Below are 18000 nucleotides of genomic sequence, written 5' to 3'. Positions count from 1 at the left end.
GATGGGCGGGATGCCCTGGGAGCCCTTGGTACAGCCCAGAAGTCTGTTTTCAGGATGAGCTCAGAACAATCCCTCTTCTCTGCCTCCACCAAGCCCGCAAGCAAGCTTGGGAATCGGTTTAGACAAGCCCAGGCCCAGCTGGCCTGAGAACCTCCCTGCAGGAATGAAGGTGAAGAGGGTGTGTGTGTGTGTGTGTGTGTGTGTGTGTGTGTGTGTGTGTGTGTGTTGCAATGCAAAGGGAACATGCTTCCAGCATGAGCCCAGGGATGGGTAGGGTGGCAGTCAGAGCATGACGAGGTATCCCCGTTGTGTGATTGAATTTTTCCTGGGGATAGGGAGCCCAAACAGACCAAAGCACAGATACCACCAAAGTCCAATCTGATGAACCAATAAGCTTTATTATTAAGGTTACGCACAGGAATATGGGTGAGGGATTACTCAGAGCAGAAATGACTCAAAGTGTAGTTGACAGTTCACAGAAGCTGGGAACCCCAACACGCCACACGACCTACAGGCAGCTCAACAGGTTGCAGGTCGAAGAGTGCCCCTTCCAAGCGACTCCGTTGGTGTAAACCTCTTCCAGGTAGCTGTCTGGTCTCAGAGCCGTCTTTTCAGGTTGACTTACCTGAGAGTGACTCTCAGCTTTTTTTATCTACTCTGGGAGGGAAGGGTCTAGTGAGTGGTCAGTTTCAGGGGCTTCCTGGACCTAGTTTGAGTTGTTTATGTTCCTGCTTAAGGAGATTCCCCTCACCACGAACGTTTCAATCTCAGAGGGACCTGTTACACGATCTGGGAGTCCTCTAGCCTGCTGGCTTGGTCACCGACTTTCTCTTTTCTCCTTCCCTGTTCAGCAGCCTTTGTTCACTGTCTCGGCGCTGCCGGAAGGGGGCGCACCAGAGCCAACTGCTGGCCTCAGACCCAGCTGCTGTTCTGCCCTTACACAGCCCCCAGCCTTCCGGCTTTCCTGATTCAGTGGAGGGTGCTGGGGCTGCAGCCAATAGGCACATGTCACTCATCAGCAAGCCTCTTCTATTCATCGGCCCAACCATCTCCAGAATCCGCAGACTCTTCCCTTTCTAACCTTGCCACCCAGGTCCAGGCCACCTTTCCAGCTCACCTGCTCTAAGCTTAGCCCAGCAGGTCTCACCATCTGGCCCGGAGTCTGTGTGGTGCTGGGAAAGCAGGTCATATATCCACTCCCTGCCCCTGAACCTGTGCCCTGACTGGCCCTGAGTCTGGAGCCGTTTTCCCCTAGAAGTTCCAAGGGGAGCCCCGTGACAAGGCCACTCTTCTCCTTTCCCAACACTATGGAAGATTTTCATTTATGTCTTATGCTTCCTTCCTGGAAAGAAGCCCCCAGGAGGCCAAGACGTTATCAGTTACCCACTCCCCAGGGCCTGCCTGGCCCATAGGATGAAGCTAACTAAATAACTGTGGACTGAGGAGGTGACCATTTCCTCTTATTCCCTCACAGTGACGGAAGCTGGGAAGGTGGCTCAGCTGGTAGCGTGCTGGCATCGCTGGCACTCATGAGGCCCTGGGTGAGGTGTGACACCACATAAACCAGGTGCGGTGGTGCTCGGCTGTAAACCCAGCACTCAAGAGGTCACGGCAAGGAGCAGAAGTTCAAGGTCGTTATTGACTACATAGCTGGTTCAAGACCAGCCTCCAAACCAAACCAAGATTGCTATGAGGCTGGGAGGTAGCTCAGTGGGAGAGCAGTTACTTGTTTATGGAAGCCCCAAGGTTCCAATCTAGTGCAGCCCAAAAGGGGGGGGGCGCGGGGAATCAGAAACAACATTTGCTTCCTTTCCAGCCATAAGGTCAATGTCCCTCCTCAGAGGGCTTCTGTGCCCCTGGTTCATCAGCCCCTCTGTGCGCTGCCAGGTCCCCCACCCAAATCCTGGAATTTCCTCTAACAGCAGCACCGGGGTGGAGGAGGGTCCACGTCACTCAGCAGGTTGCCTTGTTTAGTGGTTAAAGGAATGGATGGTAGGGCTAGCTCGGCGGCTAAGAGCACTTTTTCTTGCAGATGACTCAACATGCTCAGGACATAGTCTCGTACACTGCTACCCTTATTCAGGGCCTCCGGGGAGCTTGGTCTAAGTGAGTGCTGCTAAGAGCTGTTAGATAATGATTGTGGATGTAGAGAGAGCTCGGTGGAGAGAAGGGATGGCTGAGGACTTAGGGGAGCGACCTGGCTCCAGCTGAGGAGAGTGGGACAGCTTCCTGCAGGAAGGGAACCTTCCACCAACCCCAGGCAGATGAGGAAGTTATCCCGGTAAGATGGCAACGGCACGAGGCCTCACCTGTCTTCTGTGTGAAACAGCCTGGTGTTTGCCTGAGAGGCTGTCTATCACTGGGCGGCAAACCTCTGAGTGCCAAGAGGCCGTTTCCCCTCGATTCCATTGGCAGGATATCCCTGGGCACACGGCTGTGCCTGCCCTCAGCTGGCTGCTCACTGAGATAGAATGTTCACCTAGTGGCTTCCCCGTCAAGTCAGCGGCCCTCCCAGATCAGGGGAACGGTACCTCCTTGTGGATGGACCCACCACCACCACCACCCGTGGCTCTACCTTGGCAACCCTCCAAGGAGGATGCTGCTCATCCATTCTATAGATGCAGGTAGCCACTGCCCAGCTCCATCCAGTGGCCAGAGAGACAAGCAGGAGCCCTATGAGGTCATGCTCTGGTTCAAATCTTCTCCTGGACACTTCTAGCTGGGTCCCCTTAGGAGAATCTGTCCCTTCTCTGGGCTTCACTTTTCTCAACAGTTAAAAAAAAAAAAATGACAAGAGGGCTGGTGATGTAACTCAGTGGTAGACCACTTGTCTAGCATGCACAAAGCCCTGGGTTCCGTTCCCAGCACCACAAAATATATTTAAAATACATATAATGATAGTGATGATGATAATAAATATTATAATAATAATGATGATGATGATGGTGATGATGATGATGATGATGATGAAAGGGGGAAATCACAGATAAATGTGTTCGTTGGATCATTGGTAAAGACCTGTAGAGGAACAGGCTGTCAGTACATGGCCACCAGTGAGGTGTAGTGCCCTCCTGGACATTATCAGCCTTCCAGAGCCAGGAGTGATGGCACCTAGCTGGAATCCGAGCACTCGCAGGATCAGAAACTCAAGTCCCTGGCTGCAAGGTGAGTTTGAAACCAACCTGGGGACCCCGTCTCAAAACGAAAACAAAACGAAACAAAACAGCACGCTAGCAAAGTGGGTTGCAAGGGTTAAGTAGAGACCCTGCCTCCTAGCCAGGAGCCAATCAGGGCTTGCGGGGCGGAGTCAGGCTGCAGCTAGGAAAGCGACCTGGACCGACCAGATGCTTACTGGCGTGGACCTGGAGCTGGCGGCTGCGCTTGTGGGGCAGGAGCAGGATCGGAGCGTAGGTCTTGGCCTCTGCCTGTGACAGCTCCCAGCTAGAGGGTCCCGGGGAGCTGCCGGGCTAGGGCCATAGCAGAAGGGAAGAAGAACAGGAGCCCGAATCCTCTCAGCCCCAGACAGCAGGCATGGGTTGCACCCGGACTCTTAACTTCAGCTGGCCCTGGTGGCCCACATGGGCATAAGGTCTATTTTTAGCTCTGCCACAGAAAGCTAACCACCAAGCTACAGTGGCAGTCAGGATTTCTCAAAGGCTGTTGGTGCAGAGGCAGGAGAGGGAGAGACCAGCCCTGCTTCCTTCCACATCACCCTTGGCCACCCCCAGCCACCCCATCCCCATGAGCCCAGACTAGTTCTCCATGGTCTGGCAGACAGCCTGCCTCTGGGCCAAGGCAAGGTCAGGGGTGCAGCCACGAGGGCAGATGGACACGGTCTTGTGGTCTGGGCAAGGGTTGCATCAGCCCAAGCAGAGGCCCTGGGCAGAGGGCCCCGATGAGAGGGCAAAGGCTGACCAGGTTGTGGGAAGGCATGTTCAGAAAGTCAGGGCCTCCCCAAAGGGGTCAGTCCTACAGGTGGCCAATAACGCTGTTTGAACATAGGCAGGAAGCCTGCCTTCAATGAGTCTCGGCCTCCCCTTCTGTGCAGTGAGCCCGGATTCCCAGATCCTCTCTCTTGCCCTGGGGTCCCCACCTTCCCCATTTGCTACAGAAGTTCCTGACTTCCTTCTGGCCCTGGCTGCGGGTGGCCACATGCCCCTGTGGAAAAGGAAGTCCTTCTGGCTGGTACTGTCAGTCTCCTGGCTCCTCCTCATCCTCCTGGGAGTCTTCCCCTTTCACCTGGCAGTACCACCTGGACCTCTCCCGGGGAGCTCCCAAAGCTGGCCCCGCTGGTTGGATGCTGCCTTCCTACAGAGTTTCTCCCAGTCTGAGACACTCCCAGAAGATGCCCCACAGCTTCCTCAAGCCCCCCGGGGGAGCAGCTGCACCTGGGGAGCCTGCTTTGACACCTCCAAATGTAAGGGAAATGTCCTCAGCATCTTTGTGCACCTCCCGGCTGGTCCAACCACTGAGGCTCATCGCGGGATCCTGGACTTCTTGGAAGGCTCCCGATACTATGCACTTAGCCCAGCAGAAGCTTGCCTCCACTCTTTCTCCCCAGCCAGGACCACAGAGGAGCGTGCGGGCCCCTGCCTCCGTACTGGAATGGGGGCCAGAACCACCTGGTTCTCAGTCTGTACCCAGCCCCTGCACCAGGCTGGGACAGGCCATGGTCGCTGAGGCCAGCCCCTCCTCGGACATCTTCCGACCAGGCTTCGATGTCGCGCTCCCATATCTTCCGGAAGCTCACCCATTGCAAGGTGGGGCTCCCGGCCAGCTGCAGCAGCACAGTCCCCAGCCCGGAGCCACCTTACTGGCCGTCGCAGAGGAGAGGGGCAGGTGGCGCACCGTAAGCACCCATGCCTCCGCCTGCCCTTGGGCAGGCTCTGTGAGCAAGACCCCGGACCCCATCAGTAAGTAAATCTACCCTTGGGGAGCTGAATGGGAGGGGCTGCGAAAGGAGCTAGTCCAGAGGAAGGAGGTACAGGGCAAGAGTGGCATCCTGTCCGAGCGAGCCAGTCCTGACAAAACCGGTCTCAGCCGCAGTAGTCGAGAGAGTTAGACAGCAGGGTGGACTTCCACCAGATGATTGTCTCAAAGGGTGTGAAAGGCAGTTTTTGGAATTCTCCCTTGAGGAATCTTAGAAACACGGCATGGCTCGCCCCTGCTCCCCGCTCCCCGATTCCTGTCACCCTAGTCCCTCCTACGCCTAACGTTTTATGTAACAGACATTTAGGTATCACTCACTTGGTGTAAGCATTTCCATAAACAATGGTTACAGCCCGGGGAGGGAGGTCAGTCATATGGCGTTTGCCTTACGAACATAAAGACAGGCGTTCAAGCCTCACCCCACCCCCACCCCATGCAACAGCCCAGTGCTGAGGAGGTAGAGGCAGAAGATCCCTAGAGCTGAAGAGAGTGACTTTCAGGTTCCCTGCCCTAAAAAATAGAGAGGTGGCTTTGTGGGCAGAGGCGCTCGCCCGCAAACCTGACAACCTGAGTTCGGTCCCCACGCCCACAAGCTAGAGAGAGAACAGATTCCTGGGAACTGTCCTCTCCAAAGCACATAGGCACCCATGCACACAGATAAATGGATAAATGTGAAAAAAATAAAGTGGAAAGTGACTGAAAAAGACACCCAACCTCAATCTCTGGCCTCCACACATGTACACACACACACACACACACACACACACACACACACACTATTGTATATAATAAAATAGTTCTAACCACTGTCACTAAAGTATCTGTATTCTAAAGAAGATATAGGTTAAGTAACTTAACCTGTGGCCACCGGGCAGAGTGAGCACAGCCAATATTTTAATCCAGAACCGCCTGTCTCCAAAGCCTTCAGTATGACGGTTCTGCGTTTTGAGCAAGAGTTATGATCAATCCTGTCAAAGGCCTCAAGGGAACCACAGAGACTGGTAACTGGTCCCAGCTGGAAACGGCTCTTGTGTCTAATTTTGGAGATTAATCTCTCAAGGAAACAACAGGCTTTGATTTTAGAAAGATGACTTAGGGCAGATTGAAAGAACTTCCTACCAGAGCCAATGCCTGCGTAGACATGAGGGCATGGAGCTTGTAGAGAGACAGCCCTCCACCTGAGTGCTGCTCTGCAGGGCACGCTTCTAATTCTTAAGTGACCTAAGGTTGTCACTCCTAATTACTGAACCCTTATGTCTCCAGAAGGCCACCACTTCCAGCTTCTAAGGTTGTCCAGGCTGTGGGGCCAGGGCTCCCTCTCCATCGCCCCAGGGCAGACCTGAGTTATAGTCCTTAGCTTCTGTCTTTTGCCTCCTCCTGTGGTCTCCACCCCTGTCCTCCAGCTGGGCTATTCTGAGCTCAGCTTCCCCCAGGACCTCCTTCCCGTGGCCAAGCTCCAGTTCTGCCTCTGGGCCCTGAAGGGAACGGAATCCTTACCTCCTGGGGGCACTTGGGAGACCTCCTGGGAGCCTGCCCTGTCATTCCCATGGCCAGCCCTTCTGGAGACTTCTGGAGAACTTGGGGCTCCTCAGGCCCGGAGCCTAACAGGAACTCTCCTCTGGTGACAAGGCTCCCATGCCAGGGTCACTGTGCCCTCTCTTTTCCCGCTGTCCACTCACTGGCTCTGCTTGCTCACCGGAAGTCCCTCTTTGGGCTAGCTTTAGTTATTACTTTGTGTGCTGAGGGGAAACTGTTCCGGCGTAGCAGAGGTCACCTGTAGACACTTGGGTAGCTGTTTTCTTTCCGCTGTGGCCTACTTGGAAGGTTCAGGATAGACCTGATGGCTTTGAGCATGCAATAATTGTGCTGCCTTTGCTTCCTGAGTGTGGGGATAGGGACTACAGGTGTATATCAGTCCATCCTGCTCCGGGCAGCATTTCCCATGATGCGTTTATTTCCAAGATCTGCTGTGTGTGTGGCGGTCATTCATTGTCCTCAGTTTCTCGGAAGTACCTGGCAGCTGCCTAGGCCAGAATGCATAGGGACAGAGGGAGAGAGGGAGGCCAGCCCCAGAAGATGGCCTGAATAAACAGGCACTGGCCAAAGAAAGAGGCACTTCAGTCCCTGCCCCTGTCCCACATTCCCGGGCTGGCAGGCAGGTGGTGGAGACTACCCAGGGGACTGCGCTCTCCCCACCCTCCTCCATTATTACTGATTCTCCCAGCATCCCCCACCGGAGATATTAGTCCCCATCTCGGGGCACAGGAAAGAGACTCGGGGAGCTGTGTGTGTGGAGAGTGTCGGGGGCTCTTTGCTCCCCAGGTCCCCTCACTTTTCTGGCCAAGCGCTCAGGGGGGTTGGGGTTCAGAACTGTGCTTTTTGTTCCCGTGCCAGTGTTTTTCCACGCTGGTTGAATAGTCTCCTGTTGCTTTGGAATAAGGGCCCACCCACTGAAATTGTAATTTCTTTATTTTTATGAATAGGTGATTCATTCACAGTATGAAGAATTCCAGTGGTACAAAGGGGTACACATTCAAAAGTCCCCCTCCCACCTGGCTCGGCCACCCAGGTTTCCTGTCCAGAGCTGAGCACTGGTTCCTTCGTCTTGTATCTTTCTTTTCTGGAGGGTTCTGTGCATCCAGGGTATATGTGGGCGCTCCCATATACCTCTTCTTCTGTTTGTCTGATTGTTTGGGTTTTCTGAGACAGGGTCTCCTATAGCCCAGGCTGCCTTTCAACTCACTGTGTGGATGAGGATGGCTTTGAACGCTGGATCTTCCTACCTCTGCCACCCAAGAACTGAGATTACAGATGTGTGCCACCAGGCTCGGCCTCTTCTCCATTTTTAAAAGTCTGTACATGCCTGTGGTGTGCATACATGCATGCTAGCTCACATGTACGTGGCCACATATGTGTGGGGGTCCATGTACACACATGTGCACATGCACATGGAGGCCCCAAGTTGATGGCTGTCTCCCTCGATTGTTCTTTACCTCATACAGAGCTTGCCCATCCACCTAGTCTAGCCCCCCAGCTTGCTCACAGGATCCCATCTCCATACACCTCGTGTTCACTTTACAAGTGGACTGCCATGCCCACTCAGCATTCACTGGGCATTGGGGATCTAACGTCACAAGATACCTTGAGAGACCAGAAGAGGCCAGGATGCAGTGGTGGCACACACCTTTAACCTCAGCACTCAGGAGGCAGAGGCAGACAGATCTCTATGAGTTCCAGGACAGCCAGAGCTACATAGTGAGACCCTGTCTCAAAAACAAACAAACAAACAAACAAAAAAAACGAAAACAAAAGAGAGAGAGAGCAGAAGAGGGCACTGGACCCCTGTCGGCTAACTCAGCCCTAGCAGGGAGGCAGGTGGATCAGTGGTACAGTGTTAAGCAGAGGGAGGCTATAGAGCAGGAGTTCTCAACCTGTGGGTCGTGACCCCTCAGGTCGAATTACCCTTTTGCGGGGGTCACCTATGACCATCGGAATTTACATTACGATTCACAACAGTAGCAAAATTACAGTTATGAAGTAGCACCAAAAATATTTCTGTGGTTGGGGGTCACCACAGCATGAGGAACTGTGTTAAAGGGTCGCAGTGTTAGGAAGGTTGAGAATCACTGGAGTCTGCTCTGCTTCAGAGCTAAGTACGTCTTCAGGCCTCAGTTTCCTCACCTGTCAGATAGGCTAGGGTAGCAGCGTTTTCCGTCTCAGTGAGCTGCTGTGAGAATGATCTTCATCCAGGGACAGCTCTTAAAACTGTGCCAGGAGTGGTGGTTGGCTGGAATATCAAGGAAGGCTTCCTGGAGAAGGTGTCACTGAGCCAGGTCTTTGCTGCAGAACAGAAGGAACTACCCATGTGAGGCAGAGAGGGCCTCGGGATGAAGGGAGGGGGCATGTAGAGGCACAAAGGTGAGATGAGGGGAACTAAAAGCCAAGGGTAGAGTCAGTGCAGTGGCCCCTTTTCTCTGTGGCTCCTTTAGTTCCGTACAGCTTACTGGAGGGGAGTTGGGCCTGCCTGGCTAGTGCTACAGCTTTTAATGTGATGAGGGGGTGATGTTCGTTTTGTGGTGAAGCCTTCCAGAGGCTCCTGGTGCACCCCTGGACTTATCCTCATGACGGCTGAAATACCCGGGAATTGGAATTGGCACATCTGAGTTCTCGCCACAGCCCAGTCCCTCTTCTTGAGACTCAGTCCCCCTCAGTGACCAGAGGTGCTCGTAGCCAAGCTGCCCGATACTGCTGGCGGTCAGGTTGAGAGCAGAGAGCAGCTGAGGAGGCTCCTGGGTGGCGCCCTCCAGGCACCTCACTGAGCACTGTGCGCGCCCATGGGTCCGCTCTGGTCCTGTCTTCCCTGGCTGGACTGTAGGCTTTGGTTCCCTGGGCTGGCAGACCCAGAGAGGCGGCACTGAAGCGGCTGTGGCTGAGTCTCCCTCAGACTCACGGCACAACTAATCATGGCCCTGGGGCTGAGGGAGGAGGAGGGGGAACAGAGGAGGCCTGTCCTCCAAGACAGGCCTGTGGGCAAGAGTTTCCTGTGCGGTTCCAGGCTGGAGGCCCAGCCCACCTCAGTACAGAGAAGCCTTTCATGGCTGGGCCACCAGTGCAGGAACGCTGGGTGTGGGGGTCACTCAGGTGATGGGGGGCTGGGTGTGGGGGTCACTCAGGTGATGGGGGGCTGGGTGTGGGGTCACTCAGGTGATGGGGGGCTGGGCCAGAGTGGAAGTGAAAGGAAGGGACATAGCATCCAGGCGTCTCCCACTTTGTCAGTGAGGGAACTGAGGACCAAGGGAAAGGAGGGAGATGTCTGAGGCCACCAAGGGCACGCAGGGGTTCTGAATCCCCACAGAGCAGTGAGCAGAGGCGATGCCAGGCCACGGCTCCTGGTTCCGTTCCTGTCAGTGCGTGGCTCTGTGTATGAGCACACGGTGGGCGTCAACATCTTGGGACGATGGAAGTGTCCCTGCAGGCCACTGGGGTGGCCAAGCTCGGGCTCCGGTGTCCAGAGACCTTCCTGCACCTTCTCAGGACCCACCCAGGAGACACACTACCCAAAGCCACCTTCTGCCTCATTCCTGGCCACCGATCTGCCGCCTCCTGCTTCCTCCAAGCCCTTCAGGTACACCCCAACCTGAGTGTCCCCACCCTGCACCTCCACCCTCGGGCTAGCAGGAATGCTGGGCCCATGCACACAGGAAGGGGGTTCCCTGTCTCCCTCCCCGACCCCCCGCAAAAAGAAAAAATATATTCTCCTCTCATCCTTCCCCCTCACAGCAGGGGCTTTGGACTGGGGTGGTGGTGAGTGTGGGCAGGGAGGGGCTGGGCTCCCCAATGACTGCCCTGCCCCCCAGGCCGGCTGCATCCCTGTGCTCCTCAGCCCTCGCTGGGAGCTGCCTTTCTCTGAAGTCATCGACTGGACCAAGGCAGCCATCATTGCCGATGAGAGGCTCCCGTTGCAGGTAGCTCAGGGTCTGTGCCACGGTGGGGGGCTCTTCAGGGGAGGGACCCCAGGAACTTGCCCCCCTTCTTATCATTCCTGTCGTCGTCCTTGCCTCCGGAGCTCCCATAGACGTAGATGAAGGTGGAGACGCTGGAGGGTGCTGAGAGCAAGTTCTGAGGCACTTTCAGCCTCAGTTTCCCCATCTCTACAATGGGATAAGTTAGATCCGGTGATCTCTGGGGCTCAGCTGGAAGAAAATGAGTAAGGCCCTGTGTCTTTTCCATCTGATGAAATTAATTTTTTCTGGGTCTGAAGAATTCGTGGGAGCTGCCTCAAGGAGCCCCAGGAGTTAGGTGGTTAGGAGTTAGGTCCGAGGAGGAGGCGTGAAAGTGAGCAGTGACTGTCCTTGAACTGGGCGTGGTGGCCACACATAGAATCCCAACACTAGGGAGTGTGAGGCAGGGAGATCAGGAGTTCAAGGTCATCTCCTACTACATAGCAAATTGGAGGGTAGCCTGGGATAGTCTCAAAAAGAACATGTTCAAACAGGCTTGGACACACACACACACACACACACACACACACACACACACACACACACAGTCTCCACATGACCTAAGCACTAAATGGGCATTTTCTAGTTGAGTCTTTACAACCACCTATGATGGAGGCGTTTAATGTACCCATTCCACAGATAGGGAAAGTAAGACTGGAGGTATTGTGACAGTTACTGTCTCCCCCTCTCCACTTTGGTATTTTGGATAGAGTCTCATGTAGCCCAGGCTGGCCTTAAACCCCCTGTGCAGCCTAGAATGATCTTGAACTTCTGATCCTCCTGGCTCCAGCTCTTGAGTGCTGGGATTACAGGCATGTGTCAGTGTTGACAGTTTATGTGGTGTTGAGGATCGAACCCGGGGCTTTGAACATGCTCTGCAGGCACTTTGTCAACTGAGTCCCTCTGTTTCCCACACACACACAGCCACTCCTACCCTTTTTTGTTTTTTGTTTTTGTTTCTAAGACAAGGTCTCTTAGTCCAAGCTGGCCTTGAACTCAAGACCCTCCTGCCTCTGCCTGCTAGGTGCCAGGATTGACAGGTATATTCCACCTCGCCTAACATTGTCACTTAAAATCAGCTGTGTGACCCTGAACACAGACGGGGTGCACATCTCTGGAAGCTCCCAAATCCCAGAGCTCTGACATCAGCTTCCTCCTTTCTGGGGTCAGGCAGGGCCCGACTCCGGGCCTCCTCTTTTCCTCTCTCTGCGCCTCCAGGTCCTGGCTGCTCTCCGTGAAATGCCGCCGTCGAGGATTCTCTCCCTGCGGCAGCAGACCCAGTTTCTGTGGACCGCTTACTTCTCCTCGGTGGAAAAAGTCATCCATACCACACTGGAGGTGACGGAGACTCACCTGCAGGCGCCCCCACCCCCGGGCTCCTCCCAGCTCTTCCCCCTCCATCCTTCTCTCCATCCTTCTCTGCCTGTGTTGTGGGTCCTCCCTTGGTGCTTCCGGGAAGACCCAGTGGTGGCTGTGCGATCGCGGACACACGTTCTCCCCCAGTCCTGAGCTTGCATGTCAGAGGACACCACGGTGGCCTGTGGATTTCAAACATAGGCTCCCTCTCCCTAACTCATGGCAGAAGCAGTCTGGAGGGCTGGGTTGGGAAAGGGTCCGGTTCTTTCAGAATTTTGAGTCCTGAAAGAAGGGCATGACCCCACGTGTGTGTGTGTGTGTGTGTGTGTGTGTGTGTGTGTGTGTGTGTGTGTGTGTGTGTAGTGAGGAAAGGAGGGGAGGGCATGTCACCATCTGTCACCTGTACATTCCCACTACAGCAGAAGGCTCCTCTGGCTTCGAGCTTCTCCGCTGTTCTGCACCGGAAAGGTGTGGGGGTCCCATCCCGCAACCCTCAGGCCCCGCCTCTTGCAGGCTCTGCCCCTCCTCTGGCCCCACCCACAACCCTCGGTCTGAACCCCACACGTTAGCCACGCCCCCTGCAAGCCGCGCCTCTTTTCACAGATCATTCAGGACCGGGTCTGGGGGGCCTCAGCTCACCCCTCACTGATGTGGAACAGCCCCCCAGGGGCACTCCTGGCTCTCCCCACTTTTTCCACGAGCCTGAAGGACTTCCCCTTTTATCACCAGCAACAGGGTACGTCCTGGGGGTGGGACAACTTGAGGTGACCCCAGCCCTCCCCAGGTGTGCCCTAGCTTCAAACTCTAACATCTCTCCTGGTTCTTTGGGGTCCCCCAACTGAGGTCACTCTCCAAGGGGCCCCGCCTTCTCCCTCCTAACTAACGCCTGTGTCTCCTTCCTCCAGGCTCCAGCCCTGAGAGCCGTTTCAGCGCCCTGATCTGGGTAGGGGTCTCTGGCGAGCCCCTGCTGAAGCTTATCCAGGCGGTGGCAGGTTCCCGGCACTGTGCCCAGGTCTGCCCTCCCCCCCAGCCCCCCCAGATGGAGCCCTGGGGTCCAGGGAGGACACAAGGAACAGAGCCAGGCCCTAGCTGAGCACACATCTATGGGAAAGGCACAGGGAGGAAGGATTTCCAGAGTCTTGCTGACTCTAAGTCTCAAGCTTCCTGTTCTTTCCCTGAACTCCGTCAGAACTGGTGAAGTCCTAGAAGAGCAGGCGCTTCTTGGTGAGGCTGGAAGGAAGCATGCATTTGTTCATTCATTCATTCACTCATTCATTCTCTCACCTTGAGATCAGACCTGGGGCATTAGTGCTAAGGACCAAAGAAGCAGGAGAGGACTCCTCCCTATCATTTGTAATGTTAGCAGGTTCTTGGTGCCAAGACCGTCCAGTCTCACCGAGAACACAGGTGGCCGGGTGTAGTGGCTCATGCCTGTAATCCCGGCACTCGGGCTGAGGCAGGAGGGATACTGAGAGTTGGAGGCAGGCTAGCCTGGGCCACCCAGTGAGTATAAGGCCAGCTGAGACTACGTAACAAGATTCTGTCTGGAAAGCCATAAGACAAACAAACAAAAACCCAACAGGGCTGGAGAGATGGCTCATTGGTTAGGAGCTCTTGTTCTTTCAGAGAGCCCAGGTTCGGCTCCCAGCGCCCACAGGATGGCTCACAACCGTTGGTGACTTCAATACTTCAGTTCCAGGGGGATCTGGCCTCTCTTCTTACCTCTGTAGGCACCAGGCAGGCAGGCACCTGGCGCACAGACATGCAGGCAGAACTTTTGTGCGGTGCATAAAATAATACATCGATCTAGACCACAACAAAAAACCACCAAAGAATCCAGGTTGATTCTCAGAGGAAGGGAGTAGCGAGGCCGGGGTACAGGGGGAGCCTCTAAAGACGGGGCCTGGGACGGAGCAGGGATGACGCAGAGGAGGGTGCAAGCTCTCGAGGACGGTGGGGTTGCATGTAAAGTGTGGCAGGTGACTTTACTAAGAGCGTTTGGGAGGCAGAGGCAGACTGTGAGCTCAAGCCGGGTCCACAGAGTGAGTTCGAAGATAGCTACAGAAAGAGACCCTGTCTAGGGAGAGCGCACTTATTTATTTATTGACAGTTTTACTATGTAGCACTGGTTAGCCCTGATTAGACTCAGAGATCTGCTTCCCCCTGCCTCCCAAATGCTGGTATTACAGGCATTCACCACCATCCAGTCTCAACCAGAATTCTTTTTTTTTTTTTTTTTTTTTTTTTGTTTTTTTTTTGTTTTTCGAGACAGGGTTTCTCTGTGTAGTTTTGGTGCCTGTCCTGGATCTCGCTCTATAGACCAGGCTGGCCTGGAACTCACAGAGATCCGCCTGGCTCTGCCTCCTGAGTGCTGGGATTAAAGGCGTGAGCCACCACCGCCCGGCCTCAACCAGAATTCTTGCCTTCCAGAAGAGCAGAGGCAAGTCTAAAGGTGGCGATGGAAGGGACATGTGTCCACTGAGCACCCCGACTCGTGTGCATAAGTAGCTGCTCTCCGTGCTCCATCCATCACCCGGACTCCCCTTCTAATCCTGATCCCAGACTTCAGATACATCCCCTTTCTTCCTAGATCCTGATCCTCTGGAGCAGTGAGAAGCCACCCCCTGACAGGTGGCCTGAGACAACGGTGCCCTTGACAGTCATCAAGGGGCATAAGAAGGTGACAGGGGAAGACTCCCACTGGGGACCAGGGAGGGCTGACATCAGGATGTTTTGAGCCAAGCTGGGCTTCTCTATGGGTCTGAAGGAATCAGGCCATGGGTTCTAGCTGCAGGTCTAATGGGAATGATTCTCTTACACTAGGGTGGGCTCAGGGGTAGGGGCAGGGTCCTGGGTTCCATTTCCAGCCCTGGGAAATACACTTCTAGAGCCCTGAGATTCCCGTAACATGGGAGGCAAGAGACTGCATGGATGTCTCAAATAAGGAAGGAGTAGGGTCTCGGATGAGGAACGTGGGTCCATGGAGAAATACTACAGAGAGCGGCATGGTGGGCTGCAACGGGTGGGCGCTGGGAACCCGCACAACGCCACATCGCATGCACCCACGCCGGTCCGGTGCTTGGACGCAAGACACTTTCATCTCGCCGAGTCCGATGCTTTCAAATAATTGACCCAGGGTTGGTAAGAGTGAATGATATGATAATAGAGGGAACCCTAGATGCCAAACTACAGGGCCCTTAGAGATGAAGGGGAACTGCAGTCTAGGCTTGTGGGCAGGCTTCTACACCCTATCTGACGGGCTCACTCTTACTGGGTCGGGGTTGAGGGGAACTTCGCATGGCTGAGTCGCCCCCAACTCCCTCTGCCCCACCACAGGCCAGTGACCGATTCTTCCCGTACAGCGACATCAGCACCACCGCCATCCTCAGCCTTGATGCCCGAAGCACTCTTTCTACCAGTGAGGTGAGGGCACTTCAGCTTCCTCAGGTTCCCAAGCCCTGAAATCCAGCCCTGGGCCTCTGGCTGGGCAAGTCCCCCCAGAAACACTCATGTTAAACTTCTAGTAAAACTCCCAGCCATGGCTCCCATCCCCGGTCCCCTAAGCCTCGCCCTAACCCCTCAGGCAGGTTGTTTCCCCCCCACCCGCACCCCCACCATAGGCTATAAGGATTTTGGTCAGGAAGTCCCTCCTCACAGCTCGCTTAAATCCCTCTCTCTGCAGGTGGACTTTGCCTTTGTGGTGTGGCAGAGCTTTCCTGAGCGGATGGTGGGCTTTCTGACCTGGAACCACTTCTGGGATGAGGCCCGGGGTGGATGGGGCTACAGTACTAAGATGGCCAATGAATTCTCCATGGTCCTCACTACGGCTGCTTTCTACCACAGGTGCAGACGTTGGCCCCAGCACAGGGAGAAAGGGCCAGAGGCTCCAGGCCCGACCTAGGAGTGGGTGGGTGGGTTCCTGCTGTCTGGAGTCAAGGTTCAAGGCCTAGATAAACCTGTTCCCAGTAATGTGATCTGGGTGGTGGGGGCATCTCCTTACTTGTTTTTGAGCTGGGATGGGAAGCTAGCTCAGTTGGTAAAAGAGCTTGTCTAGCATGTGCGATGCCTGGGTCCCATCCCCAATTCTGAGTAAAAGTGGGCGTGATGGCACACATCTGTAACCCCAGCCCTGGTTCAGTGGAAGCAGGGGGATCAGGATCACACTCAGCTGGGCAGTGAGTTTGAAGTCAGCCTGGGATGTGTGAAACCCTGATTCAGAGACAGGGCCCCCCTGTGCCGCCCAAGCTGAGCTCAGGTGTGCAAGCTGACCTCAAGCATGAGAACTTCCTGTCTTCCTGAGTGCTGAGATTGATTACAGGTGCGGTTCCCCACCAGGCGTGGCTCCCGGGGCCTCTTGAAAGTGATTCTGTAATCTGTTTAAACCTCATCCATGTATCGTGGAACTTTTTTTTTTTTTGGTTTTTCGAGACAGGGTTTCTCTGCGTAGCTTTGCGCCTTTCCTGGAGCTCACTTGGTAGCCCAGGCTGGCCTCGAACTCACAGAGATCCGCCTGGCTCTGCCTCCCGAGTGCTGGGATTAAAGGCGTGCGCCACCACCGCCCGGCTTACGTATCGTGGAACTTTTTATAGATTTTTCCAAGGAGCTCTGCATGGCGCTCTCAGGATGGAGAAGGGCAATCCTCATGTGTGCAGATCGGGCCCAGCTTTTACAGTCTCCCTGAAGCCGATCTTTGGGTAGCCAGGTTTGATGGCTTTGGAACCACCAAGTCTAACTCGGTCAGAGTTCAAACTTGGGAGCCCAGAAAATGGGCCCCAAGGAGGGGTTGGAAGGATAGAGAATTGCCCATCCCCTAAGCAACATGCCCAGGACAGGAGCTCCCCGTAAGAGGAGTTAGGGGGTGGGGTACAGGTCTTGGAAAGTGGCTTGAGGTCTGGGTCAAAGGAAGAATGGACCCTGCCTGCAGCCGTTCCTGTCTCTCCCCGCTGCCTGAGGTTTACCTTATGCCTTACAGGTATTACCACACCCTCTTCACCCACTCCCTGCCTAAGACCCTGAGGACCTTGGCAGATGACACTCCCACCTGTGTGGACGTCCTGATGAACTTCCTGGTAGCAACTGTCACCAAGCTGCCTCCAATCAAGGTGCCTTATGGCAGGCAGCACCAGGAGGCTGCCCCACTGGTGAGAGAGCCCTCGGGGAACTGGTCCTCACTAGGAAAGCACGGGTTGGGAAAGGAAACGCGTGGATTCTCTCTTGCCATCTAATCCAAATCTTTCTTGCTGCGGCAGGGGTCGGGGATCAAAAAAAAAAAAAAAAAAAACAATACTTTTCCCTTCCACCTCTTAGGCCGCTGAGGGACCTGGACCGGGACCAGAGCCTCAGCCTCTGGCTCAGGACTGCATCAACCGTGTGGCAGCGGGGTTCGGCCACATGCCTCTGGTGTCCTCTCGAGTGCGTCTGGACCCGGTACTGTTCAAGGACCCGGTGTCTGTGCAACGCAAGAAGTACCGCAGTCTAGAGAAGCCCTAGGCAAAGTGCTGCCCCTGCCGGCTGGACGGACAGGAGAGAACCAATCTAGATGTATAAAAGTCATGTCCCGGTTGGCCAATCATGACAGGGCGCCCTGAGGGGCCGGGTCTCCCCTTGGCTGCTGCGGGACAACGTTTGGTTTGGCACAGGCCGGGACACAGGCTGATCCCGGTCCCTGAAATGCCTTTCTCGGCATCTCTGCCTGTTCCATTCCTGACCCGCATGCCCACTCACCTCCTTGGTGGTCTCGAAGTCCTTGCACGATTCACGTGGAGTGCTTGGGCGCACCGCCTGGTCCCAGGACCGGCCTAGGAGCTCCGGAGGGCGGATCCTGCCCCTCCTTTCTTCGGTCTGGCAGGTGCATGGTAAATATTTGACCTATAGTTACAAGAGTATTAACTGGATGCCAGCGTGGTGGAACATGGGCAGAGTGTGCACGAGGCAAAACTCCATCCCCTGCTCTGGGGTTCCTAGTTCACAAAAAAAGCAGTCATCGGTAAACACCAGGGTTGCTGGGCTCCATCAAGACTCCAGCACTGCACTACCAATCTTCACCACTAGAGGTCAGCTGCTGTACTGCTCTCCCTTCAAAGGAATTTGGTTTTGCTTTCTTGAATTTTTTTTTCTTTCATTTTTCGTTTTTCAAGACAGGGTTTCTTTGTACAGTCCTGTCTGTCCTGGAACTCATTCTGTAGACCAGGCTAGCCTCGAACTCACAGAGATC

At 54.9% G+C, this 18000-nt stretch overlaps 1 protein-coding gene across 1 annotated transcript; it reads left to right on the top strand.

The window, feature by feature from the left end:
- Positions 1-3810: 3810 nt before the first annotated feature.
- Positions 3811-17659, top strand: LOC114705983 (exostosin-like 1). Its single transcript, XM_028888192.2, is given in 14 exon segments — positions 3811-4543; positions 4546-4653; positions 4656-4883; positions 4886-4913; positions 9964-10054; positions 10287-10394; positions 11649-11768; positions 12390-12522; positions 12692-12798; positions 14377-14466; positions 15123-15209; positions 15469-15629; positions 16759-16927; positions 17094-17659. Coding segments are annotated over 14 exon segments (2136 nt in total). The 5' UTR covers positions 3811-4020; the 3' UTR covers positions 17277-17659.
- Positions 17660-18000: the final 341 nt, after the last annotated feature.

This window comes from Peromyscus leucopus, chromosome 2 (genome assembly GCF_004664715.2).
Source record: "Peromyscus leucopus breed LL Stock chromosome 2, UCI_PerLeu_2.1, whole genome shotgun sequence".
Classification (NCBI taxonomy): Eukaryota; Metazoa; Chordata; class Mammalia; order Rodentia; family Cricetidae; genus Peromyscus; species Peromyscus leucopus.
This window is presented reverse-complemented; position numbering and strand designations above follow the sequence as displayed.